The sequence below is a fragment of the Cloeon dipterum genome, chromosome 4 (assembly GCF_949628265.1).
Source record: "Cloeon dipterum chromosome 4, ieCloDipt1.1, whole genome shotgun sequence".
Lineage (NCBI taxonomy): Eukaryota > Metazoa > Arthropoda > Insecta > Ephemeroptera > Baetidae > Cloeon > Cloeon dipterum.
The window spans coordinates 33,578,816-33,606,789 of NC_088789.1; the positions used below are offsets into that span (position 1 = coordinate 33,578,816).

General features: G+C 39.4%; 2 protein-coding genes and 1 long non-coding RNA gene across 3 annotated transcripts; all 3 read right to left on the reverse strand.

Annotated features, from left to right (window-relative positions):
* Positions 1–508: 508 nt before the first annotated feature.
* LOC135943857 (uncharacterized) lies at positions 509–3,020 on the reverse strand. Its single transcript, XM_065490522.1, has 8 exons — positions 2,963–3,020; positions 2,628–2,911; positions 2,260–2,371; positions 1,966–2,210; positions 1,850–1,915; positions 1,456–1,558; positions 1,101–1,346; positions 509–624 (listed from the first exon to the last, which is right to left on the reverse strand). The coding sequence occupies exons 1-8, from the start codon at positions 3,018–3,020 to the stop codon at positions 509–511; spliced, it is 1,230 nt and encodes a 409-aa protein (XP_065346594.1).
* Positions 3,021–6,563: 3,543 nt separating this feature from the next.
* Positions 6,564–7,309, reverse strand: LOC135941890 (uncharacterized). The gene is made up of 6 exons (XR_010575023.1): positions 7,191–7,309; positions 7,029–7,138; positions 6,904–6,978; positions 6,809–6,845; positions 6,687–6,754; positions 6,564–6,630 (listed from the first exon to the last, which is right to left on the reverse strand). It is a non-coding gene; the product is annotated as an uncharacterized LOC135941890 (long non-coding RNA).
* A 5,943-nt stretch (positions 7,310–13,252) lies between these two features.
* Positions 13,253–14,292, reverse strand: LOC135941738 (uncharacterized). The gene is made up of 4 exons (XM_065487425.1): positions 14,269–14,292; positions 14,144–14,214; positions 13,990–14,086; positions 13,253–13,694 (listed from the first exon to the last, which is right to left on the reverse strand). The coding sequence occupies exons 3-4, from the start codon at positions 14,045–14,047 to the stop codon at positions 13,399–13,401; spliced, it is 354 nt and encodes a 117-aa protein (XP_065343497.1). The 5' UTR covers positions 14,048–14,086; positions 14,144–14,214; positions 14,269–14,292; the 3' UTR covers positions 13,253–13,398.
* Between the last annotated feature and the right edge of the window lie 13,682 nt (positions 14,293–27,974).

Below are 27,974 nucleotides of genomic sequence, written 5' to 3' on the forward strand. Positions count from 1 at the left end.
GAAAATCGCATACCAAAGACTGATGAAAATAATTCAATATCAGCAGCATTCTGAGGTTCTAAGAGATGCATTCCACGTTCGCAGCAACGAGTGAAGGCAATGTACGGAGTCTAAAATTGATAGAGAGTGAATTCTATTTCGAAACAAGTCGGATATTTACATAATAGTAATATTCACTGGATACATAAAATGTCCGACTTCCATTTTTAATAATGTATCCGAAATCATCTGCGTATATGAGCTTTAAAATGAAAATTTCGATAACTTATAAAAGGAATAAAATACCTTTCCCAGATTTATTCAATGCGTCAATCAAAGTTTGCTATAGAGAAAATCTTATTAATATTAATATATGTACATTCCTACAAACGACAAACTACACTTACGTTTTCCACGCAAGGAAGAGAGTTAAAAAGCCAACAAGATCGGCGAACCACAACGCAAGGAGTTGGTGGGTACAGCTTTCAGGAGACACAAAAATATAGATCTTTAATGAAGGATATGTAAATCAGACCATTGTGCCGTTATCGAAGTTGTTGGTGATGATTTTTGAGACCAAAGCAGGCGCTTTTTGCTGGCCGCACTTGTAAGTTTCGTGGGCAATCGCACACTCGTCGTCGGATTCTATTTTAAAAATGATTTTCTGACGAGTAATTAATAAAAACACAGACTGATGCCGCTGCATTGATCGTAGGCCACAAATCCCGTCTCCATTTTCGCGGGTTCCTCCTGGGACACGAGTTCTATTTTTCGCAGAGTAGCTATCGCGTCCAATCCCCCAATGCCAAACTTCGGAATGATAGTTTAATTACTAAGCATATTTTTAATAAATAAAATTTATGATCAAATTTAAATAAATTCGATCCAACTTTTAACTTTCTTTACAAACCATTCCAATTTCCACTCCGATGCATTTCAAAAAGCACTATGAACATTCAAAATTTCATTTATGAAATGGAAGAATTATTAAGTCTCGACCGACCTTCAAGTTAAGCGAAATAGTTGCCGTGAGAAAAGCGCTCACGTTCATGAGAAGATCAATTTGTTCTGCGCAAAATTATCTTTGGATTTGGTTATTCTCAATGATTTCCGAGCCTTACCAACGGTGATGTCCCATATTTCCGCACATTCGGTCTGCATTGCTCTTCCGAAGGTGCCCTTCTTTCTCACTTCGCAGAGAAAACTCTTGTTTTGGGCGCAGTCATCGGTGGCCAGCAACAAGGATTCATTCCTCACTTCGAGATAAACGCAGTCCAGACCGGGTTTAGGGTGTCCCTCCTTCCAAGTAAGCTCAGGGTGGACGAAGTCCCGGCTCAGGGTGCACCAGCGGAAGTTTGAATCACACCCTAGATCAGTGCCAGAGAGCCAGTAGTCTCCAAAGGTCGCCGGAGCGAATTCTTGAGGTGTTTGTACATATTAAGTCTTCATTCCATCGCTCTAAGATTATTTGCTTACTTGAGACTATTCTGGAAAAGCAACTCGACTTCCCCGCTGATTCCATGGAGGCCAAGGTCAAGCCAATATCACAGCAACGGTCACGGGCGGCTGCCCAGTCTGACTATTGATCAATTATAGGTTTCTCTGGAAAACTGAAAGAAAATTTGTTTGACGTCTCACCAATTTTGAGGTGTAAGTCAGAAAATTCCGACCACATCCATCATACCAGTTTCCGTAAAAGAAATAGTCTGGATGACAATACATAATCAGAGAAGATTTATTCTTTAACTATAGAAGCGAACAATACCACGTAAAAAGAACCGACTAATTGTAGAGTCATAGCCAAAGAAGGAAGTCTAGATTTTAAAAATTCCTCCATTACCGATTCATCTTTAGTAGATATAGGTCTTACATTTTTTTCGCAGCTTTTCATTGGGCAGAAAGCAACGCAAGGTTTTTGGGTGGTCTTCAATGCACTCTGAAAATTAAATTCATAGTCTTAGGGCCTATATAAATTTCAAGCAATACCTTGCACGCGAATATATATTTATTTGCGCAGTTGCGGTCCGTCATGATGGTTCCCGTGGAATTCAAAGTAAAGCGGAAATGCACGCAGCTCTCGTTGCCTCCAATATTGTCAGGCTGAGGGGATTCCCAAACTAGACCCTTTGCGAAAACAGTTGGTCCATTTGGCTCGCACCACGACCACTGCTTCTCAGGCGCACCCTTCCACGTGCCACTGGTCCAGTAATTGAAATTCGCAGTCCAGTTTGCTGAAATTTCAAAATGTCACTAAGTTTCCGTCATTCATAAGCAAATAACCTTTATTTGAACCGGCCAGGGCAGTAAGGCCCAATTGCTCAGCTACGTTGTCGATGTTGAGCGTCTCCATTCCCAAAGCGCAACATTGGTAGTAACTGTTTAACCACGTCATCTGTCAGACCAAAAAATCAGACATTGGAGCCATGCCTAGACTCGGATACAAACCGGCTTGTTGCCAAGGAGATAGGTAAAGGCACCGATGTCAAACCAAATTCCGTAGGATTTTTTATCTTCACATATAATAAGATTAAACTTTTGATCATTCTTTAAACTGCCTATAAACCTTTCAAATTTCCTGATGAGTCAAATAAGGAGTCCTGAAATGGGATTCATTTTAAAACTTTCTTTATAAACATGAATATTCGAACGTCTCGGATGCAGATCTTCGGGCAGTCGACGGAATACTGGCAGATGAAGGGCAGGGCGTCGTCGCACTTTCTGTGCACCAGACCCTGTTTCGTGGATACCGTGGATAGAGAAACGGCCAAACAACGGTCCGTGGCAGAAGGGCTGGTGTTGTTGGTTGGCAACCAGATTTTTTCCGATTCGATCAGTTTTTCCGAAATATTGAAGCCCGTCGAGCACCAAGCGTACTTATTTTCCAAATTGCAATTATCATCTTCGTTTGAGCCGCTCGTCCAGAAAGTTTTGGCTTAAATAAAAACATTTATATAAGATGACGTAAAACTTTAAAAGTTTAAACCTTCAAAATTGTTCATGCATTCCAATCCTTCGAGAGAGGTCACGGTCAAAAGGGTCATGTTTAGCGCCTTGCATCGAATTGCTGCTTCGTTTCTCGTTGCCTCATGATTTAATGTTTTGATTTTGCTCGGAATTAGGGTTAATATAAACTTACATTAGAGCTGGAAACAAAATACTGCAATCCACAACTTGATATCTTCTTCTTGCCTATGGCTGAGATGAATTTTAAATAAAATTATGCTTAATTGTTTGTAAGTTCGTAAAAAACCTACAATCTTGGAATCCTGAGGCTTCATTCTTCTATAAATAAAAATATATATCATGTAAGTTTTGATATTTGACTATGCATGGAGGTTCAAATTTGGGTAGGCAGCCGAATCGAACCGGTCGAAACTTTTTACGGTATTTACATTTCCTACGATATCATAACATTCGATCGTGAGGAGTTGATAGATGGCACAAAACATGAATTAAATACATACCGCAAGAAAACTGTTGTACTCTGCACAAGATAAACTGCACGGAATAGGCTGTGATTTTCTTCAAGTTAATTTTTACTTGGTTTAAAATAAAAATTCTTAAACGGACTGTGGTTGCTGTTGTTGTTGTAGACGTTGTGGTTGTCGTCCCTGTCGTAGTTGTTGTCGTTTTGGGCGTACTTGTTGTAGAAGTTGCTGATATTGAAGTAGTTACAACTTTTGACGAGACCACGTCGATTGCGGTTGTCGTGTCTTGCACAACCTGAGTGGATGGAGTCAGCGATTCGGTGCCATCTTGCACCGTTCCGGTTTCTTTGGTTGTGACGTCAGTTTTGAGGTCAGTTGTGGCCTCATTTGGAACGCCAGTTGGAACTTCTGTCACGTCAAGGGGGCTAGGACTGGAATCGTGACCTGATTTTTCGTCCTCTGAGCATTAATTTATATTTGCAATGTTATTTATTTTACTCGGAATTGTGATGACATCCGTTGGTGCTGCTGACGATGACTCACCAGCAGAGCTTCCTGTCATCATGGCTGCCGTCGTTGCCGTCGGCAACGTTGGCGTTGTTGTAAGAATGGTAGTGGTCTTTATTAAAACGCAATTAAATTATGATTCCAATGTCTTTCTTCAAAGCACATACCGTGCTCGTAGTTGTAGTCTTTTTTACAGTTACATTTGCGGGCGGCAGACATTTTTTAAAGCCGCAACACAGAATTATATGTTTTCTTCGCAAATTGTTTTGTACACGAATTTTGGGGATGTTCATCGGACCTGATTCAAATAAAAATTGCATTTTTTCTTTTTTTTAAACTTAATTTACCATAATTCTGATTGTTGATTGTGATTTTGATGGATTTAATTTTGTTTCCCTATTAAAATTCATATTATTCAAAATATAATCCCATCAATCCATTAAAGAGACCACTTACTTGATTTTGTGCATGCCCAAGCGTCTGCAGAATAGCAATCAGAAGCAACGTCCAGAAACCGAAATTCATTATGCTGCTATCCACATTGAAAGCTTTTCCGAACTAAAATTAATATAATATTTTTGATGCGCAGTGTGCGACTGTGCCTTGCCGAAGCAGTTCCATGCAGTGACGTCCTATTCTGTTTCCTGTTTAAAATTAATAATTGTATCATTTCTGCTCTAAAACTCTCCACATTTGAATATGCGATGGTTGATTTTTAAATTTTCATATCATCCATATTTTCTGTGCTCAATTTTGCGCTGCCTTTTAAAAAGTCTTCTTTCAGCTCCTACATATCTTATATCTAGTTCTCATACTTTCGTCACTAAATTGAAGAATTAGTTGGCATCTTTTAGAATTTAATAATTAATATAATTATTTACAAACGCAATATCTTCTTTCTTGACATGGCATCAGTTATCATTCTCAGACTACGATTTTCAATAATGTCATATATGAAGCTGGGCATGATTTTTATAATAAAACAGAAAATTCTAGCTTGCTCTCTGCTGCTGACATCCGTTGCCAAAGAACCGTCCCCTTCAGCAGCGCAGTGCTTTCCAGGCCGTTGGTTTTACCGGAACTATAACCAAGGCCATGCCGGCGTATATTATTTTACTCTCGCAAATTTTTAGTTGAAATATTTTTCTCATATTTGTTCAAGATTCGGAGCTTCTTTTTTCCAAATACATTCTTTCAAACTTTCTGTTATCTATTTTTCATGAATTGTAAGAATTCAATGATATATCTCGTACAAAAACTTTAATATCTGTAGTTCTGTGAACGTGAAAGTAATAATTTATTTCGATCAAATTAACAATCAGCTTAAATCTATTTAGTGTTATACTCCCGTTTTAGTTACCTCGATGTTAACTTTTCCAGCGGTTAAATCGGAGAATTAACATATTGAAAATTAAGTACATTCGATAATATTTTATTAATTCTTCCAAGGATTTTTTTGAGTCTTATATTTATTATCTTTCAATGCACTTCCCTCTTTTGAAGTGAGAAAATACGCGTAATAGAAGAGTTAAAGGGATATCGAGGGGAAAAATACGGCACTCTCTTTGAAGAACGGGATAAACAGAGGTCGAGATATAATTCAAAAAATTATCTACTTGCTCTCTTTCAATTTATCTTCACTGCAAGAAATTTGACGTTGACGAGAAACTTCGATTCAGCAGCAACTTTTTAAGAACCAAAATTAGGCTCGAACCGGATTTTGCAGTAGAATCGTGATTAGTGAATTGAATATCATTCTTTTAAATGCGTAATTTTCATCACCATCGAGACAAAATAATTAATTCAAATAATTTTGACTTGCTATCAAAATTAGAAGCAAAAAAGGTTTGGTAAGAATGAAGTCAATGTACAATTTTTAAGCCTCCACCAAGAAATCAACTTTTTATTTCATCGCATATTGTGACATATATCATATTTTTTATCAATTCATTTGTTCAAACAAGTAGTTTATACAATTTAATGGTCACTCGGTCAGTGTATGTAAGGATGTGCATCGCTTATAAAGAGACAAAATATTGATTGCGGTCAAAAAACAAACAAAACAAATTTCATCCACAAAAAGAAAACTCAAAAGTGGTCAGCCAGAAAAAAGTATGTGCTTTTTTTCAATATTGATTGCGTTTTTTTGGATTCTATTTTTCCTAAGGTTTCTCGCAAACATAATTGCCTAAAGACGAAACCACTTTGGAAGGGTCAGGGTACACTCCTCCATTGATTAACACCGGAGTATCGGTCTTGGGATCCGTTATTTGCAGTTCTGTGGCATACAATGATTTTTCAACATAATTCATTCTCAGGTTCGACGGACTGCAGTGGTATCTTGAAATTGAGTCTGGATAGTAGATGTCGTCTTTCAAAAGGGTGCGGCTGCGACACCAAACCTCGTGCGTCTGGTTGATGAATTCTGTATCGCCCACCATCCAATCATAGTTGACATCTGCAATTTACAAATGAATTTAAATTCCTTTTCTGCATCCATGTGTGTGTTTCTTTCTTTCTTTGTCAATAAAAACTGTTTGCTCGCATAAATTATTTATAGATATGCCATCATTTTGTAAGAGTTTATTTTTTAAGGATAAAACATATAAAATCTCATACTATAGATTCCATAAATATGTTGAGCATCAGCAAGTGTCTGAGGTTCTGCGAGATACATTCCAATTTCGCAGCAATGAGTGTAGGCATCATAAGGAAGCTAAAATTGCAAGAGCTTATATATTTTCCATTTCTAAGTATGGTGACTGTATTTACTGGAAATGGGTCTAAATTGGAAAAATAAAACGTTCTGTTTTTGTCTAAAACGAGATTTCCATATGCATCTAAAATTTTGAAATTTAAAACCTTTTTTTTCGTTAGCTAAAAGGGCAAAATACCTCTTCCATCTTTATTCAATGCGTCGATTAAAGTTTGCTATATATTTTAAAGAAAATCTTAATGTACCTTCTCACAAACAACAAACTAAATTTACGTTTTTTATGCAAGGAAGAGTGTTCGTAAGCCAGCAGGCTCTGCGCACAGGAACACAAGGAGTTGGAGGCATCAGCTTTCAGAAGAAAAAATAGAAGTCTTCAATATAAGATATTTAGATCAAACCATTGTATTATTATCGTAGTTCCTCGTGACGATTTTTGAGACCAAGTCCGGCGCTTTTTGCTGGCCGCACTTGTAGGTTTCGTAGGCAATCACACACTCGTTGTCTGAATCTGTTTCTAAAAATTAAATTTCTGCCAAGAATGTAATTATTAAAAATCAAACTAATGCCACTGCATTGATCATAAGCTACAAATCCCGTCTCCAATTTCACGGGATCGTCTTGGGACACGAGTTCTATCTGTCGCAGAGTTGCTAACGCGTCCAATCCCCCAATGCCAAACTTAAGAATATTATTTAAAATTAGGATTAAAATTTTTAAATGAATTAAAATAAGACAAATTTGATCTAATTTTAATCTTTCTTTTCGTATACCATTCCAATTTCCACTCCGATGCATTTCAAAAAGCACTAAAAAGTGTTTATTTATTTTTGAAACATGCAGTATTAATGTATCTTCTCGACCAACCTTCAAATTTAGCGATATAGTTGCCGTGAGGAAAGCGCTCACGTTCAAAAGTAGATCGATTTGTTCTGCAAGAAAAATTAACTTATTTTTAGTCTTTCACAGCGGAATGATTTTTGCGGGCCTTACCAATTGTGATGTCCCAGGTTTCTGCACATTCGGTCTGCATGGCCCTTTGGAAAGTACCCTTCTTTCTCACTTCGCAGAGGAAACTCTTGTTTTGGGCGCAGTCATCAGTTGCCAGCAACACGGATCCATTCCTCACTTCGAGATAAACGCAGTCCAGGTTGGGTTTAGGGTGTCCCTCCTTCCACTTGACCTCAGGGTTGACGAAGTCCCGGCTCAGGGTGCACCAGCGGAAGTTTGAATCGCACCCCAGGTCAGTGCCAGAGAGCCAGAAGTCACCATAGGTCGCCGGAGCAAATTCTATGTTTTTTTATATATTTATCTTTATTTCGTCGCTCTCTTAGATTTTGTTCGTACTTGAGACTATTCTGGAAAAGCAACTCGACTTTCCCGCAGATTCCATTGAGGCGAGAGTCAGGCCAATCTCACAGCAACGGTCACGGGCGGCTGTCCAGTCTGACTATTGGTCATTTTGTATATATGTTTCTTTTGTAATACTCGGAAGAACTGTTAAACGTCTCACCAATTTTGAGGTGCAAGTCAAAAAGTTCCGACCGCATCCATCGTACCAATTTCCATAAGAGAAATAGTCTGGATAAAAAGACAGAACTATACAAGATTAATCTAACAATAGAAGCGCATTTTATACCCAGTAAAACTTTCGTATTAGTGGAAGAATCAAAGTCAAAGAAGGAATCCTAGTTTTAAAATTAATGCCACATTTATCCTTTCATCTCTAATGGAAATGATTTTATATAGATCTTACATTTTTTTCGCATGTCTTTACGGGGCAGGATGCAACACAAGGTTTTGGGGTGGTTATTATTGCGGTCTGAAAATTAAATTCATAGTTTTAGGGCCTATATAAATTTCAAGCAATACCTTGCACGCGAATATGTATTTATTAGCGCAGTTGCGGTCCGTCATGATGGTGCCCGTGGAATTCAAAGTAAAGCGGAAATGCACGCAGCTCTCGTTGCCTCCTTTGTTGTCGGGCTGCCGGTTTTCCCAAACAAGTCCTTTTGCGAACACTGTGGGTCCATTTAGCTCGCACCACGACCACAGCTTCTCAGGCGCCCCCTTCCACGTGCCACTCGTCCAGTAGTTGAAATTCGCAGTCCAGTTATCTGAAATCTCAAAATATTTCTATGGACAGATTATTAAATTAAAAGTCTAACCTTTATTTGTGCTGGCCAGTGCAGTAAGGCCCAATTGCTCAGCTACGTTGTCGATATTCAGCGTCTCCATTCCCAAAGCGCAACACTGGCGGTAACTGTCCATCCACGTCATCTGTCAAGCCAAAAAATTAGACTTTGATATGTCATGCAAAACTCGGATACAAACTGGCTTGTTCCCCAAGAGATAGGTGTAGGTGCCGATGTCAAACCAAATTCCGAAGGACTTTTTATCTTTATTTTATGATTTTACTTTTTATCATTCTTTCAATGTCCTATATATATACCTTTCAATTTTCCTGAGGAGTCAAATAAAGATTCCTAAAATGTGTTCAACTTAGTTTAATGATATGATTATTCTGTAATTCGAACGTCTCGGATGCAGATCTTTGGGCAGTCGACGGAATACTGGCAGATGAACGGCAGGGCGTCGTCGCATTTTCTGTGCACCAGGCCCTGTTTCGAGGAATCTGTGGATAGAGAAACAGCCAAACATCGCTCCGTGGCAGAAGGGATCGTGTTTTTGGGCGGCAACCACATTTTTTCCGATTCGATCAGTTTTTCCGACATATTGAAGCCCGTCGAACACCAAGCGTACTTTTTTTCCACATTGCAGTTTTCATCTTCGTTTGAGCCGCTCGTCCAGTACGTTTTAGCTTGATTAAGAGTATTAATATTGTTTAAGTACAAGACAATAGTTTGAGTTAAAACCTTCAAAATTGTTCATGCACTCCATTCCCTCGAGAGAGGTCACGGTCAAAAGGGTCATGTTTAGTGCCTTGCATCGCAATGCTGCCTCGTTTCTCGTTGCCTAATTTGATATTTAAATGTTTACCAGAAATAAAATTGAAAAAATCTTACTGTAGAGCTAGAAACAAAATACTCCATGCCACAATTTGATTTTTTCTTCATGCCTGCTTGGACTGAATAGAATATGTATCTTAATTAGATGTAATTCGTAAAAAAAACTCATACTATCTTTTGATCCTGAGACTGGATTTTTCTATATTAAAAAAATTTAAATTATATGTTTGGAATTTGCTATGTTTGGAGGTGGAAATTTTATTTCGCAGCCCAATATCAAATATCAAGCAAACTTTGATTTAATTTAACGTGCTGAAAATACGCAGTGTTGTGCTCTGATTGGCTCTCAGAAATGACAGCGCCACAGCAAATAGCTTTAATTATTGCTGTGTTGCTGTCATCTTGATTTGGCAATATTTTCTAAATACATGACATATACCAAAATTTAGTAAGTGGTAAAACGGTTTTTATATTTCGGCATGTCGAGTGCGAATCGTCCATCAAATCTAATTCCATCCTCAGGAGTTCATTGATGGAACAAAACATACCGCTAGAAAACTGTTGTACTCTCCACAAGATAAACTGCACGAAACTGGCTGTAATTTTCTTCTAGTTGCATTTCTAAGTTTTATTAATAGAAATATATAGAAACAGACTGTGGTTGTTGTCGTTGTGGTCGTAATTGTTGTTGATGAAAAGGTAGTAGTTACATCTTTTGAAGAAATCTTATCGATTGCAGTTGTTGAGTCTTGGACAGCTTGCATGCTGGGTGGAGAGGCCGCATCGGTCGAAGGAGATGGCGATTCGGTGCTATCTTGCACCGTTTCGGTTGCTTCGGTCGTGACGTCAGTTTTGAGGTCAGTTATGGCCTCACTCGGAACGTCAGTTGGAACAACTGTCACATCAACGGGGCTCGCAGTGGAATCGTGACCTGATTTTTCGTCCGCTGAGCATTGATTTTCATTTTCAATATTTTCATTTTACTCGGAATAGTGATTGCATCCGTTGGTGCTGCAGTTGATGATTCACCAGCAGAGCTTCCTGTCATCATGGCTGCCGTCGTTGCCGTTGGCAACATTGACGTTGACGTCAGAATGCCAGTGGGCTTTGATTAAAACGCAATTTTATTATGATTCGAACTTTCTAGTTCATTGAATAATACCGTGCTGGTGGCTGTGGTCTTTTTCACCGTCACATTTGCAGCTGGCAAACATTTTTTAAATCCGCAACACTTGATGATATGGTCCCTCCGAATTTTGTTCGGCAGACGAATTTTTATAATTTTGATTGGACCTGAAATTAATTAATTTATGATCTATTAAACGCAATACTATACATGTTGTGAAATTTAGTTTTTCTTGAAAAACAACTCTCTCTCTCTCTCTCTCTGTTACTCATGCTTACAAATAATTATATTCGAAATCAATTATACTCTGACAAAGTTGAAGTTCAAGTAAATTTTTACAGGAAAAGAGAGAAAATAAATATAATATATAAATAAAAAAATAATATCTTCAGTTGAAAACCACTTTAATTTTCAGGTTAAAATTTCAATTTTGAGAATTTTTTCTCTTTTTATCGCTGTTCTCGGAGTGGGAAGGGCGCGCACTGCACTAGCACGAATGCTGAAACCCTGGTGCGAATAACACCGCGAACGGATATTATGGGCGCACCAGGCAGCACAGGGACCCAGCCCACTCAAGGGCCACTTGCCTCCGCACCGAGGACTGCATTGAAACGCTGGACATTTGTCCCGTGAAGCCAAATCACGCATGCTGGAAAGGTGCAAACCAGCCCGTTGAGCAGTTTGAGCAATTCAAGTGACTAAACTGACCACTTTTTGCCATCTCTGACATTGGGTAGCCAGTATTAGATCTCCGAATTGCTCAAATACCTCCCATTGCCTTGACACTCCTGAGAGTGCCTTAACAATGCGAGCCAACGGGCTGTTACGCGTAGCGGGAACAATATTTGGCTTTTCCCGCGCGAACATGAATCTCGATCTATTTTTAACTAGATGTTTCATACATTCCAGGATGTACGATGAAAATGTAGCTCCATAATTCGCCCTTCATACTGGATGGATCGCGAGCAAGCGAAATTTATTTGATAAAACAACAAAACATCAATGATATTATTTATTTAATTATTGTTCAAATCATCTGTTAAATCCCCATTTTTTAAGAGAATCCCATTTAAAAAAATAAGAGCAAAAAGAACAGATTTTAATCCAGGAATGTGTTTATAAACTCCACTAACGGGATTGATTGAAATTAAAATTGCTATTTGATTTGCAAACTAAAACCTACCTGAATTCTGTTTGTTAACTGTGATTTTGATGGATTTCATTTTGTTTCCCTGTAAGGTATTTAAATCAAAACTTGATGCCGAAAATTAATTAAAGAACTTACTTGATTTTGTGCATGCCCAATTGTCTGGAGAATAGCTATCACGAGCAGCGTCCAGAATCTGAAATTCATTGCTCTCTGCCTTGCTGGCTTATCCGAACTAAAATCTAGAATTTTATGCTCGGTGGACGGCGGAGCAGTGAATCATTTTCATTGACGTCCTATCCTGTTTCCTCTTTTCCAGTTAATCATTTCTATCATATATGCGCTATAACTCTTGGTGTTTGAAAATCGAAAAATTTCCGATTGATCATTTTCAAAACGGATTTTTGCCCTGCCTTAAAGTAAAATTTATTCGATACTCTTTTACTTTGATTCAATCTAAATCTTGAAATATTTTTAACGTCTTTTAAGAATTGTTAAATTACAAACAAGCATTGCCTTCTATTTTGTCTCGCCTTCAAATCTGAACCTGCGATTTACAATAACAATTAATTACATAAGCGCTTGTATTTAATTTACAATATAGAAAATTCTAGCTTTTGCTCTCCTCTCTGCTTCTGCGATCCGTTGCCGTCAGCATTTCAGTGCTGCCCGTTTCACCGGAAATAAAAAAGGCCTTGCTGCTGTATGTTTTTCTCGGAAAATTCATTAGTCGCTGTTTATTGACGTCATCCTGACTGCTTTCGCATTTTTGGTATAGAGGGCACTCAAACACATGCGTGGTTCTATCGAATATTCAATTTAATTTTGTTGAATTCGATTAAAAAATTACCAGTTCTTAATTTTGGGTGTTACTCACGTTTTATTCGCCTCATTTTACCAACGGAAAATAAGTACGTAATAGAAAAGATAAAGGGTTATCGAGGGGGAAATACGGCACTCTCTTTTTGAAGAACGGGATATAAACAGAGGTCGGGATATAATTCAAAAAATTATCTACTTGCTCTCTTTCAATTTATCTTCACTGCAAGAAATTTGACGTTATCGAGAAACTTCGATTTGGTAACTTTTTAAAAACAAAAATTAGGCTCGAATCGGATTTTGCAGTAGAATCGTGATTAGTGAACATCATTATTTTAAATGCGTCATTTTCATCACAGTCGAGACAAAATAATTAATTCAATTAATTTTGACTTGCTATCAAAATTAGAAGCAAAAAGGTTTGGTAAAAATAAGTCAACGTACAATTTTTAAGCCTCCACCAAGAAATTAACTTTTTATTTCATCGCATATTGTTACATATCATATTTTTCATCAATTCATTTGTTCCAACAAGTAGTTTATACAATTTAATGATCACTCGGTCAGTGTGTGTATATTAAGGATGTGCATCGCTTATACAGAGACAAAATATTGATTGCGGTCAAAAAACAAACAACAAATTTCATTCACAAAAGTGGTCCCCAGAAAAAATAATGTGTGCTCGTCTGGACTGTTTTTTACATCCCATTTTAATAAATTTGCTCGCAGATATACCGCTGTACATCCGTAACCACTTTAGAAGGGTCAGGGTACACTCCTCCAGTCACTACTGTCTTTACAGAGCTCTGAGGATCTATTACTTCCAGTTCTTGGGCAAATATTCTTGGCTGAATTGGATTCATTTTGAGGTACGTCGGGTTGCAGCTGTATCTTGTGTTTCCCGCCCAGTACATGTTATCTGTCAAAACGGTGCGGCTGCGACACCAAACCTCGTGCGTCTGGTTGATGAACTCTGTCTCGCCCACCATCATGTTAGAATCATCGCCTACAAGAAAAGTCATGAAGTTTCTGAACACACGAATCGATTGTTGAGGGTCGAATTGTGGGTAAAGTGGATATTTTTTCCAACCAAAAAACAGCGCGACGTGTGAGCATTTTTTGGCTGCACTTTTTGGTTGGAAAAATATCCATTTTATGTAGTTCGACCGTCAAAAATCGAATAGTCTGTTCATCTTTAATTAATCTGAAATTTGAATCAACTTTGTTCTTTACTAACGCAATGTTTCTTTAAGTTGCATGAATGCTTTCCGATCGAAAAAAATACAATTAAAATTACGTACCAGTGAATGATCCAATGAGATCAGCATCATCAAGAGTCTGTGGTTCTGCAAGATACATTCCAATTTCGCAGCAATGAGTGAAGGCATCATAAGGAGTCTAAAATTTCAAGAGCGTAAATAATTTCTCAATTGCAAAACATGGGTGACTATTTACTGCATCTGTCAATGTGTTGATGGTTTCATAAAATGTCCTGTTTCCAATTCTCTTAATATATCCAAATTGATCTATATTGATTAAAAGTAAAACAGCAATTTTCCTTAGCCTTAAAGTTATGTTACCTTGTCCAGTACTAAAAAGTGAGTCGGTTAAAGCTTGCTATCAAAGAAAATTTTTAAATCAAATATGCCATGCTAAAACAACGAACTAAATTTACGTTTTTTACGCACGGAAGAGAGTTCGAAAGCCAACAAGTTCGGCGCACCGGAACACAAGGAGTTGGTGGTATCAGCTATTTAAAAGCAAAAATTAAAATTCTTCAATAAAATATTTTTAAATCAGACCATGGTCTGGTTATCGAAGTTGTTAGTGATGATTTGTGAGACCAAATTTGGCGCTTTTTCCTGGCCGCATTTATAAGTTTCATGGGCAATCACACATTCATCGTCAGAATCTTAATTCAAAATGAATTTAGGCCAACTATAATTAAAATTCATACTTATTCCGCTGCATTGATCGTAAGCCACAAATCCCGTTTCCAATTGCACGGGATCATCCTGGGACACGAGTTCTATTTGTCGCAGCGTTGCTATGGCGTCCAATCCTCCAATGCCAAACTAAAGAAAAATAATTGTGAAGATTATATCATATGAAGATGAATTTTGAAAATCTTTATATACCATTCCGATTTCCACTCCGACGCATTTCAAGAAGCACTAAAAATGTGTATTTTTGTTAATAAAATGTAGTGATTATAAATTCTCGGCCCCACCTTCAAATTTAACGAAATAGTTGCCGTGAGAAAAGCGCTGACGTTCAATAGAAGATCGATTTGGTCTGCATAAAATGAAATTTCCGTTTATATAGCAACTATCATCAGAATGATTGGTGGGCGTTTACCAACGGTGATGTCCCAGGTTTCTGCACATTCTGTCTGCATGGCCCTTCCAAAGGTAGCCTTCTTCCTCACTTCGCAGAGAAAACTCTTGTTTTGGGCGCAGTTATCGGTGGCCAGCAACACGGATCCATTCCTCACTTCGAGATAAACGCAGTCCAGACCGGGTTTAGGGTGTCCTTCCTTCCAAGTGAGCTCAGGGTGGACGAAGTCCCGGCTCAGGGTGCACCAGCGGAAGTTTGAATCGCACCCAAGATCAGTGCCGGAGAGCCAGAAGTCTCCAAAGGTCGCCGGAGCGAATTCTTGAGTTGTTCGTATATTTTAAGTCTTTATTTCGTCGGTATCAAATTTTATTCGTACTTGAGACTATTCTGGAAAAGCAACTCGACTTCCCTGCTGATTCCATTGAGGCCAGAGTCAGACCGACCAATATCGCAGCAACGGTCACGGGCGACTGACCAAGTTGACTTTTGATCATTTTTATTTGTATCTTTAGGAAAACTCTAAGACAATTTGTCGATGTCTCACAATATTTGTGGTGTAAGTTAGAAAATTGCGGCCACATCCATCGTACCAGTTCCCATACGAGAAAAAGTCTGGAAAAAGCAGAATCTCGAGATTTATTTTTAAACAATTTAATTGAACTATACCTCGTAAAACTTGCTCTCCAGAACCAATGATATCAAAGAAGGATTCCTGGATTTAAAATGGATGTCACATCATTTATCGATTCATCTTTATTCTAGGTTTTACATTTTTAACGCAGCTCTCTATAGGACAGGACGCAACGCACGGTTTTGGGGTGGTTTTCAATGCACTCTAAAATTTAATAATCATAGTTGGTTCTTAAAGAAATTAAAAGCTATACTTTGCACGCGAATATATATTTATTTGCGCAGTTGCGGTCCGTCATGATGGTGCCCGTGGAATTCAAAGTAAAGCGGAAATGAACGCAGCTCTCGTTCCCTCCCTTATTGTCCGGCTGGAGGTTTTCCCAAACAAGACCCTTTGCGAAAACTGTGGGTCCATTTGGCTCGCACCACGACCACTGGTTCTTAGGTGCCCCCTTCCACGTGCCACTGGTCCAGTAGTTGAAATTCGCAGTCCAGTTGTCTAAAAATCCATATTGTTCCATAGTTCCTTATAAATTACCAATATAACCTTTATTTTTTGTTTCGGTCAGGGCAGTAAGGCCCGATTGCTCAGCTGCGTTGTCGATGTTAAGCGTCTCCATTCCCAAAGCGCAACACTGCCGGTAACTGTTTATCCACGTCATCTGTCAAGTTAAAAAACTAGACTTTGGAATCATGTGAGACTCGGATACAAACTGGCTTGTTGCCCAAGAGATACGTGTAGGCACCGATGTCAAACCAAATTCCGTAGGATTTTTTATCTTCAATGATAGATTTTACTTTTGATTAATATGTCAATATCCTTTATACCTTTCAAATTTCCTGATGAATCGAACAAGGAGTCCTGAAATGGGATTCATTTTAAAAATTTATCTCATGATATGTACGATAATTGAACGTTTCTGTTGCAGATCTTTGGGCAATCGACGGAATACTGGCAGATGAAGGGCAGAGCGTCGTCGCACTTTCTGTGCACGAGACCCTGTTTCGTGGGTACCGTGGATAGAGAAACGGCCAAACATCGTTCCGTGGGAGAAGGGATCGTGTTGTTGGTCGGCAACCACAGTTTTTGCGAATTGATCACGTTTCCCGACATGTTAAAGCCCGTCGAGCACCAAGCGTACTTTTTTTCCAAATTGCAATTTTCATCTTCGTTTGAACCACTCGTCCAGAAAGTTTTTGCTTAAATATGAGTATTAATATAAGTTCACGTGACTCATTTAGAATGTAATACCTTCAAAATTGTTCATGCATTCCAATCCCTCGATAGAGTTAACGGTCAAAAGAGTCATGTTTAGCGTCTTGCATCGCAGTGCTGCTTCGTTTCGCGTTGCCTGATATCTATATTATATATTTTCGTTAAATTAGAACTGAAAAAATCTTACATTAGAGCTAGAAACGAAATACTCCATGCCACAATTTGATTTCTTCTTCGTGCCTTTGGCCGCTGAGTTGAATTTGAAATAAAATTACTGAATTGTTTGTAAATTTCGGAATAAAAACTCCTACTTTCTTGTAAACCTGAGGCTGGATTCTTCTATATTAAGAAAGCAGTATATTATAAGTTTGGTTTTTTGGTTGGAAGTAGTAATTTTGTTAGGCAGACGAATCAATATAGTAGACCGTGCAGAAAATTCGCGGAAAAGTAAAAACATCATGGTCTGAAACTAGCAGAATTACCACCATAGTGACACTATCAGAGATATGATTGCGTCTTGCTAACTTAGGAGCAATGGCAGCGCAAGAGAGTAATAGACTATAATCACTTAATTGTTATGTAACTGCCATCTCTATATAAAGCACATTTTGATAAGAAGGTATAGACCAAAAATCACTTGTATTCTAGTAAACATTTTTAGATTTCGGCTTATGTTAAGTGAATCTGCAACCTAACCTTATTTGATCTTCAGAAGTCAATCGATGGAACAAAACATGAATTTAAAACATACCGCTAGAAAACTGTTGTAATCTGCACAAGATAAACTGCATGGAACTGGCTGTAATTTTATTCTAGTTGCATTTCTATTTTTTTTTTTAATAAAAATGTAGAAACAGACTGTGGTTGTTGTGGTTGTCATCGTCGTAGTTTTTGTTGTTATTGGCATTGCTGTAGTCATCGTCACCTTGGGCATTGTTGTTGTTGTTGCCTTTATTGTGGGCGCAGTTGTCGTCATCCTGGGTGTTGTTGTTGTGGTCACCGTTGGCATATTTGTTGATGATAATGAAGTAGTTGCAACTTTTGATGAAATCGCATCGATTGTAGTTGTCTTCTGGAAAACCTGCGTTGGTGGGAAGGCCGCATCGGTCGAGGGACTCGGTGATTTTATGCCATCTTGCACACTAACGGTCGTTTTGGTCGTTACGTCAGACTTAAGGTCAGTTATGACCTCTCGCGGAACGTCAGTTGGAACAACTGTCTCATCAAGGGGGCTAGGACTGGAATCGTGACCTGAATTTTCGTCCGCTGAGCATAGATTTTTATATTTTCAATTTTATTTTACTCGTCTCTACAGTGATGGCATCCGTTGGTTCTGATGCTGATGATTCACCAGCGGAGCTTCCTGTCATCATGGCTGCCGTCGTTACCGTTGACGTAGTTGTTCGAATGCTAGTGGTCTGTTTTAAAACACAATTTAAATACATATGATTTCAAGTTTCTAGTTTAAAGCATATACCGTGCTGGTTGGTGGAGTAGTGTTTTTTATGGTTACATTTCTGGGTGGCAAACACTTTTGAAATCCGCAACATTTAATGATATACTTTCTCCGGTAATTGTATTGCAGGCGAATTTTGGGAATTTTTAAAGGACCTGATAATAGAAGCTAATGTCACTTGTGTTCTCTTTAGAACTAAAACCTACCAGAATTCTGTTTGTTAAATGTGATTTTGATGGATTTTATTCTGTGGTTCTATGAGACATTTTAATCAAAGCTTTATCACGGAAATTTTATTACAAAATATACTCACTCGATTGTTCGCATGCACTAATGTCTGAAGAATCACAATCACAAGCAACGTCCAGAAACCGAAATTCATTGCTATTGCCGCTTTGGTGGTATTTTCCAAACTAAAATCTGTATAATATTTTTGCTGCGCAGTGTGCGACTGTGCCTTGCCGAATCAGTTCCAGTGACGTCCTATCCTGTTTCCTTTTTGAAATTGAAAATTTCATCATTTCTGCTCTATAATTTTTCATATTTAAAATGTCGATATTCTGCGCAGTTTCATAAAATCTATGTGCTTTTTAAGCCTTTCAACATGACGATGTTTTGCATCATTCTACTTTTTTTCTAATTCTCATTCTTATTCTATGATTTTAAATGAATGCATCTTGATCATTTTTCTCTTGATAATAATTCTCTCTCTCTCTTTCTCTCTGCTGACATCCGTTGCCGAAGAACCGTCCCCGCACGTCAGCAGTGCAGTGCTTTTCAGGCCGCGTTCGTTTTACCGGTACCATATTCTAGGCCATGCCGGCGTGTACTATTCTCGGAAATATTTTAGTAGTGGCAACGTTTGCATTTGTGGTCAAGATCGAGTTCCTATTTTTTCTAAATTTCAAACTTTCTTTTATTTATTTCATGGATTATGTGTAAGACAGTAATTCAATTAATTAAAAACCCAAATGTTTGTTTTTCTCTGAACGTGTAAGTGATAATTTATTTGGATAAAATAAAAAATCTGCTTTAATCTTTTTAGTGTCACTCACGTTTTAGCTTTCTCAATTTTCCGACGCTAAGAAGTTGGTCATCCGGAAACCTAGACTCGAGAAAGAAATTATCTGCCTGCTCTTTGATAGAATTTTCTGTTTATTGCAAGAAATTGAAAGTTTACGATACATTTCGAATCATTCATTTCTTATTAAACAAAGTCCATATAAGTTTCTCCTAAAAAGTGGAATATTCGGTGATAACACTCTGATAAGAACATATTTAATCGCAGCTTCTGAGCAGATTTGATATGAGGATGATTTGTATGAAAAGAACACCATTTCTTCACGGACGGAACAGAACATGAAAAAGTGACTTAGTTTTGATTCAAATATTGGATGGAAAATCGTATGCAATTAAGCTTACAAAATCTTTGGAATAATTATATAATTAATCAATACATATTACGCCTCCACCACAAAATGAACTAATTCAGATAAGATACTTATTATTTTGTATCAGTTTATTTGTTTAGAAATAAAGTGTCTACCATGTGAAAAAACAAAGCACATAAAAAAACAAAAACTTGAAAGTGGTCACCCAAAAAGAAAAACATTTTAAACACCGTCCTTGACGAAGATTCTGAGCACACTAATCGATTCTTGAGGGTCAAATTATGTAAAGTGTCTATTTTTTCCGACCAAAAAGTGCAGCGCGACGTGTGAACTTTTTTCCCGCCAAAACAATATGAACTGCGCATGCACGAGATAGCTGGCTGGGTGTGACAAACAAGCCATTCATCTCTTTGCCAGTGCTCTTCATGCACACTTCTCACATTCACATTGTTTTGGCGGGAAAAAAAGGTTCGCACGTCGCGCTGCACTTTTTGATCGGAAAAAACATCCATTTCATCTAATTCGACCCTTAAGAATCGATTGGTGTGCCCCGATACTTCGTCCAAGACGGTCTTTAGGAAAAAATACGCGTTCATCTTGATTGTTTGTAAGATTTTGCTAAAGCTTCTCGCGTTCTACTAATTCTTCTAAAGAGTGTTGCATTAAGTGTGCAACAGGTTCTACTCCAATGAAGCGCAGGTTGCATAGTTTTGCTTTTTTAAACTCCGCACAGGAACAGAGCTTCGGCAATATTATTCAAAACCTACAGGCTGCATGCATTTTGTAGGACCTTTTTTAAGAACCAGGAGGTTGGTGTCGAAATAATGGAGGCCAATCAGAAGCGTCTAAGAAGGGACCTATAATTTCTTTCCCGCGTATTTTGTGGAATTTATTCCATTAGCCTGTTGTGCCATCTAACGGTTGATTCGCCAATTAGCGGGGGCTAATCAGCTGTTCGGAAAGAAATAACAACAAAAATATTCATTGTGCTGAAGATATTTTCATGATAAATCAATGAAGTAATTATTGAGGCTTTCAAAATGCTTAAATTAACTTTTTTATAATAGTTGTTTGAATATTCGCCCATGTTGAAGCTGCGCAGTAAACTTGTGTGCATCTTAAGCATGCGCAGTATGCTCAAACCGCTTCTTCATCTCCCAGGCAGGCTGTAAACCATCACTGCGCAGGCCTGACTCAAATCAAAACCTTCTGCGCAGTCGTATTACCCACCGGTCAGAAGTCAATATAGCGTCGAAATAATTGAGACTTTCAAGGTTTTTAAATTAACTTTTTATTGCCCATTTTGAAGCTGCGCGGTAAACTTTTGCGCATCTTAAGCATGCGCGGTAAGTTCAGATTGCTTCAAAATCTCACAGGGAGGCTGAAACTCATCACTGCGCATGCGTGACCCAAATTCAAACTTTCCGTGCAGTGATAATTCCCACCGGGGGCCAGGTATGTTCCTGTCGGTCAGAAGTCAATATGGCGTCGAAATAATGGAGGCCAATCAGGGGACAGTCCAGCGGCCAATGAGAAGCGTCTTATAATTTCATTCCCACGCTTTTTGTTACATTTCTAATAGACTGATGTGCCATCTAACGGTCGATTCATCAATTACCGGGTTAATCAGCTGTTAGTAAGGAAATCTCATTTTTTATTGGGCATTTAAGCTGCGCAGTAGACTTGTGCGCATCTTAAGCATGCGCAGTATGTTCAGATCGCTTCTTCATCTCACATGAAGGCTGAAACTTATCATTGCGCATGCATGATAAAAATTGAAACCTTCAGCGCAGTCGTAATTCAAACCGGGGGGGCCGAGATGCGATTTGTTGGTTCCCGCCGGTCAGAAATCAAAATATGGCGTCGAAATTATGGAGGCCAATTAGGAGACGGTCCAGCGGCCAATCGCAGTAGCGTTGAAAAAGAGGCGTGCCGACCTAATAATTTCATTCCCGCGTATTTTGTTACATTTCCATTAGCCTGATGTGCCATTTGTGGTTGATTTGCCAATTGCCTGGCTATTTACAGCTGTTACTAAAAAATAAAAAAATATTCATTCCAAGCCGATTTCGTATTGCGTTTGAAACTTTCCCGCCGTAATTTGATACATGACAAAAAGCTCCTCGACCAGAAAAATGTTAATGCGCGTCCCATTTTTTACGGGACAGCGAGCAGGTTAAAAATAGGAACCAATTGAAGGAAGGAAAGCGAGAAATATTGAACGAGTTCCTGTGACTTAGGCTTTTGTGTGCCTGAATGACTATGCAACCTGCGACAGACACCTGCGCGGCGGTGCAGTTATTGTTAACTTGGTGAAAATGCTGTGCACTGCAGCGCCGCCAGATCTCAAGCTCAACTAGAATCACGAAAAAAGTGTGCAAGAGAGTGATGAGGATGAGGATCGACACGAAATGTGAGCGTGCTGATTTGGACCTTTTTTCTTTTCTCCCATATACTACTCGTCCTCTAGCTGCAGCCCTCAAAGCTGCCTTTTTCTCACACTGACCCATATTATTTAAGTCGGAGAAACAACGAGTGCCGTGCGGGTTGAGCAGATAAGACGTCCTCTTTGGCGTTTTTTATAAGGGATTTTACACTTCTCATAAATCACACGCAGTTTTATTAATTTATTACCTGAGTCTGCAATTTTGCAGTCTCACCATTTGCTTTTATAGGGGTTAAAAAGGATTTTCTAGAATATTTTACTTCCGTTTTTAATTATATCGCGCACCATCATCAGGGTCAGTGGGTCGGCGGGACAAGTATTCTATTGAACTTTAAGCAGTAGTTAATATTTTTCCTCCTCTGGTTGATTTTCTGTTAATAAAATGCAAGAGACATCCTGGTGTGCCGCCTGGCCTGGCCCTGAAAACACTTGGCGCCGAGCCGAAGGGGACATTTTATCTGCTCGACTTCGCCGCACACACTCGCTGCTTCTCCAACTTAAATATGTAAGTTGGCTTTTTATTTCATAAATAATCCGAGTGTTCCTGCTGAAAATAGATAAAAAAATCTCTCAATTTATTTAAGAAATTGCCATTTATAAAGGACGTTAATATTGAGGTTGAGATTGGTTTAGAATAAAAAATGATCTGAACTGATTGAAAATTTTCTCATACGAATTTATTTCTAACAAAATCAATCAACATCCATTGGCCGCCTTTTTCTTCGCCATCAAAATTGCCGAGCAGAGCACAAAAATGGACAATCCTAACTTCATCTTTGGAAGACTTGTAAAAGAGGCAGAAGGAAAGGAAAGCCGGAAAAGTGCTCATTAGTCGCAGCTAGGCATATACAGGTCATTTTAAAATATTGTTTTCTACCATTTTGTTATTATTTTGCCTACTACTGTCTCTACAATTTTTTAAAGTCACTATTAGAGCATTTGACGCAATTCATTTTGTTAATTAATTCCATTCAAAATCATCAGAGAAGCGTTCGAATTGGTTTTTTTATTACATGATTGGGTACACCTTTTGCATTTCTGCAAATTATTGGATGGTCACCTCAGGGATCTCTTGAATGATGGCATCTCGGTCGAAGCCGATGTTATAAAAATCCCAAGCTGAGGCAATGACATCAGCCGTACACACATAGCCACTCAGAAAGCCATGAGGATGTCCTGCGATTGCGAGCAGGGGAGACTGGTAGTAATTTCTCGGAGTGTCCGTATAAAACTGCAATTTTAAGCGAGAATAAATCACTGGACGCCTTTCTTCAGGACGAAATTCGCTTACCAAGCAAGAGCCGGCATCAGATACTGGGTAAATGCAAATTACTTCTCCTCTACCACCATTCAGGTTATAAGCGGAGCAGTTTGAAGCGCTCGTCACGGTGAAGGGGGATATTTCTTGAAGGACGGGCTGCAAGATGTTCGATTTAGGAAAATGGTCGAATTAATTAATAAGAGCAAAAACACTTACAGATGTGCTGGTAAAGAAAAGCATGGTGGCGTTTGGATTATCTGAGGCCAGGCTGCTGTAGCTCGAAGTTGTCATCGGATACGTGTTGGAGGCATTGAAATTTTGACAGACTTTCAAATACGCGTAATTATTTCCCACGATCGATTTCGTTTTGGCTGCCATCCGAACCAAGCCAGTCTGCTCAGTGATCTCTATTTCGTTTGCCCTGGAGAAGAAAAGCCAAATTAACACTCGAGGAAATGCATGTTTCATAATTATCATGTACATGATCTCGCTATCGCTGTAGCTTGAAGATGCCAGGACAAATCTGCTGCTCACAACCAATCCTACCCCAGTATTAGTCGAAGTGACGCTCGGCCTCAGCCTCACCTATAACACAGCAGTCGATTAATAAGCAATTTTCGGCAAAGGGCTCCTTGGGGTTTGGGGTCCTAGGGGACGAATGGCTTGGGGGTTAACTTTCACATGGTACCATAAAAATAGGTTTTTTTCCTCACAAACGCGAAGAGTCTATTATACAATATGGATGGGGGAAAAGAAGTGCTCGTGGTCACGCCCACTTCTTCGGTGGCTGAGTTCAGCTGCTTCGACGCCGAACATTTAGGTTCAACGCAAATCAAAGAATCTAGTATTTTTAATACCGAAAGTCGAAGGAAACATCCCTTGAGCACCAACCGCAGGGGCTGTTCGCTCTTCTGGCCCAAACTTCATCCCAGATAAGCTGAGCTTCCGCGACACCAGAGGTTTGGTTGGGAAGCTTTCAACTTGGGACAAGTTCGGGCAATAAGAGTGAACATACCCTCCTGGAAGAGATGTTTCCTTCGACTTTAGCACCGGGGATATTGGTATTGAAATGCTCGAAGTTGCAACAGCTGATATCGGCCGCCAAAGAGGGGGGTGTGATCACAGGAACACATTATGGTGGCAGGCAAGTGTGCAGTGCACATAGGCGTTTGTGCGCCACCATATTGTATTCCCGCGATCACGCCCTTACGCTTTTGCTTCTGCTATGCTGGCAGGGGAACGCGCAGCGTGCTCAAGGTAGTGCCGTGATCCGCCCCCAGGCTGGGAAAAAAATACTGCCCCCCCCCCACAAAAAAAACGGGGATTAAAAGGAATAGGTGCCTACTCACAATGTAAGGGTATCGCGATGGATCCAACGATGAAGTGACCAGTTGAGCCCCAGCACCTGTGTTAAATAATGTAACTTGTTGAGTATACTGATCTCAAGTTGAGTCAGAGTAAGATATTCTTACTTGAGAAGAGCTGGTAGCCGACGAGCACGGTGAAGAGGAACATCTTGGGAGACATCGTCAAAATGACTGTGCTCACCACCTTTTTTCCCCAGTTTATATATCCAACTGTGACGCAAACAGCAATTATGCTCGATATCTCCGAGTGCGTCTCGTATTTTCTCCTTTTACTGGTAAAAGTAATGACATTTGCGTCATTGCTTCAGTTTTTATCATACCCCTTTCTTGGTAAATAAAGAGAAAAGGGTCATTATTGCTGCTCTGTCCTTTATTTCTTGGCGTTTAAAAGCAATCAGCCAGGGTTGTTATCAATATTGAAGATACAGAAATGCAAGAAAAAGCGACTCTGTTCGTGGGAGTTTCAATTTAATGAGTTCTCTGACGTCAATAGCTGACAAAAAGGTAGAGCGGAATAATTTCAAAGGGTCGATGCCCGTGTCGTGCTACACGTGTGCCGCTTCGCTCTGAAAAATTCGCAGATTTAAATGTGTTGCAATGTAAAGATCCAATTAGTACCTTGACCTCTACACTAAGGTTTTTTCCCTCTGGGGGCCCGAACGTATAAATATGTCGCTTTCCTTTAATTCAACTTAACCATATCGCAAAAAAATAATTAATGCTCGAAACCCGGCCGGTCGACGCGGGGCGGTGTGGAATTAACACAAATGAAGTAAAACTGTCCAAACGACCTTTATCAGGGTGCCTCAACCTGGGATTCTTTCCCGGGCGCGTTTTTAATGCGTCTTCTTGCACATTTGGCCGTGCTCGACGGTGGTTTTTCACCCTTGTTACCACCGAGCTGAGCACTGTTTCTACGCGCTGGCGCTTCTTTTCGGTTCCTCTGTGATTTTGCACTCGCGGAGTAGTGCATCGCGGCTCACATACACGCCACTTGTGTTTTATTTTATTGTTTAATTGGACCGTTAGTCATACCGTCGAGTACGACTTCTCATTGGATAGGTATTTTTTCCACTTAAACGACCTTTTTCAGGGCATCCCGGCCTGAGATCCTTTCCGCGGCGCGTTTACGTGCTCTTTCTTCGCAGTTCTTGACACATTTGACGATACCTGGAGGCAATTTTTAACCCTGGCCTGTATTGCCTGTAAGCAGACCTCCTCAGGTCGCACCCCCCCCCCCCCCCGATGACTGTTTCGCCGACGTCCTCACTTATTATTGGCTCTTTCGGCGGCGGCGCGTGCGGCGTGATTCTCTCGACGGTCAGTCGCTCGCAGGGTGAAAGGCGAATCACGACGGGCCGGACAATATTATTGACTCACATTTTTTCTTTTTTCAACTTTTTTGATCAATTTTCTGGAACACTCGGACAATTTATAAATTAAATAATATGCGCTGTGTAAGAGGAAGTGATGAGGACATATAATTTGAGCGTGGTGATTTGGACCTTTTTTCATCTCTCCCAGATACTACTCGTCCTCCGGCTGCAGCCCTCTTTGCTGCTGCCATTGATGACCACTCACTCTCTTGTAATTATTTGTCACACTGACCTATATTTTAACGTTGGAGGAACAGCGAGTGCCGTATGCGGGTCGAGCAGATAAGACGTCCCCTCTTTTGCCGTTTTTTGTTAGCGATTTTACACTTCTAATACATTACACCCAGTTTTATTAATTTAATACCTTCATCTTAAATTTTGCAGTCTCACCCATTTGCCTTTAAAAAGGAAAATTAAATTTAATGGAAGGATCTAAATCAAGCCCACCAAGAAAAGAGACGTCCTTTGGACGTCATAGACGTGACTCGTCCACTGGTCCTGGAGACTTCTATTCTGACCGCTTTTATGACGTCTTTTATTACCGTCGAGACGGACGAGTCAAGTTTTGGCCGAGACGAGTAAGACGGGATTTGGTCGAGACGAGTGGGACGGGATTTGGTCGAGACGAGTGGGACGGGTTTTACACCACTTGGGACCGCACGGCCCCCCGCGGCCCAGCTGGGCCTTGCAGCCCTGCTAGGCCTATTTTAGGCTCTTATCTGGGAACGGACGTAACTTTTCCAAAGACCCTAGCAAGAAATGCCTTTCTTAAGCTTGGTCCTTGCACAAATTTCGCCCAACCTAGAAAAAAATTAGGTAAAATAGCAAAATGAAATGAGCTCATTAGTATTAATGAAATTTCATCATTTTTATTTCTTATTGTTTTCAAAGACCCATCAGCAGGTTCATACCACAGCCTTACATAAATATTATTTATATATTAAGTTATCGTGTGTCATCGCATATCACCACTGGATTATTCTTAAAACAATTCTTTTAAATTCCTCATTCGTTTTAAAACGGTTTTAAATTCATCAGTCCATAGAATTCGACGCCGGCAATACATTGGCGCCAGGGGTAACATTCTACTGTATGACACTTAATAGAGCGTCCATTGAGATCGAGAAATTTTTGGTTATCCGGGAATTCCCAGGAAATTTGGATCCTGATATATCAGGTTTTTTTCCAATTTATTAAGCAACTATAAGTGGCAAGAAAAAATTTCCACGCCAAAAATCCCGTCCAATGTATTATCGCCCTCCAAATTTCAAAATTCGCTTGAAACTGCCTGCAGATGGCTAAAATTGATAACATGTACCAGGGGAGGGAAGCAAGAAAATTTTGATTATTTATTTATTGGCGGGGGAATTTTTCTTGCCACTTATAGTTGCTTAATAAATTGGAAAAAACTGATTGTCTATAAAGATGGTGAAATTCCAGATTTGAAGCTCGGGAATCCCTATTTATTCGTTATTTCTAAAATCCCCGAAAATCGAGTTATCTGTGAATGAAAGGTGGGCTGTAACTCTTAGACCGCGTCCCCCATTCCTGAGTTTCAAACCTGGCATTTCTCGATCTATTTTACAAGTACTTATAAGCAAACATAAGTGCCTCCTTAAAATTTTAATGCCAAAAAACCCTTTAATAGACATCCAAAATTTGGAGATCGAATCCGCATATTTTCATGGATATGTTTGTGATTGTTTATATCACTTATATCCACGGCGGCTTTGCTTCAGCCCTGGAGCTGCTCATCGGGATTCCTGCCCCGAAAATAATACCTGAGCCCGGCCCGATTCTCATATA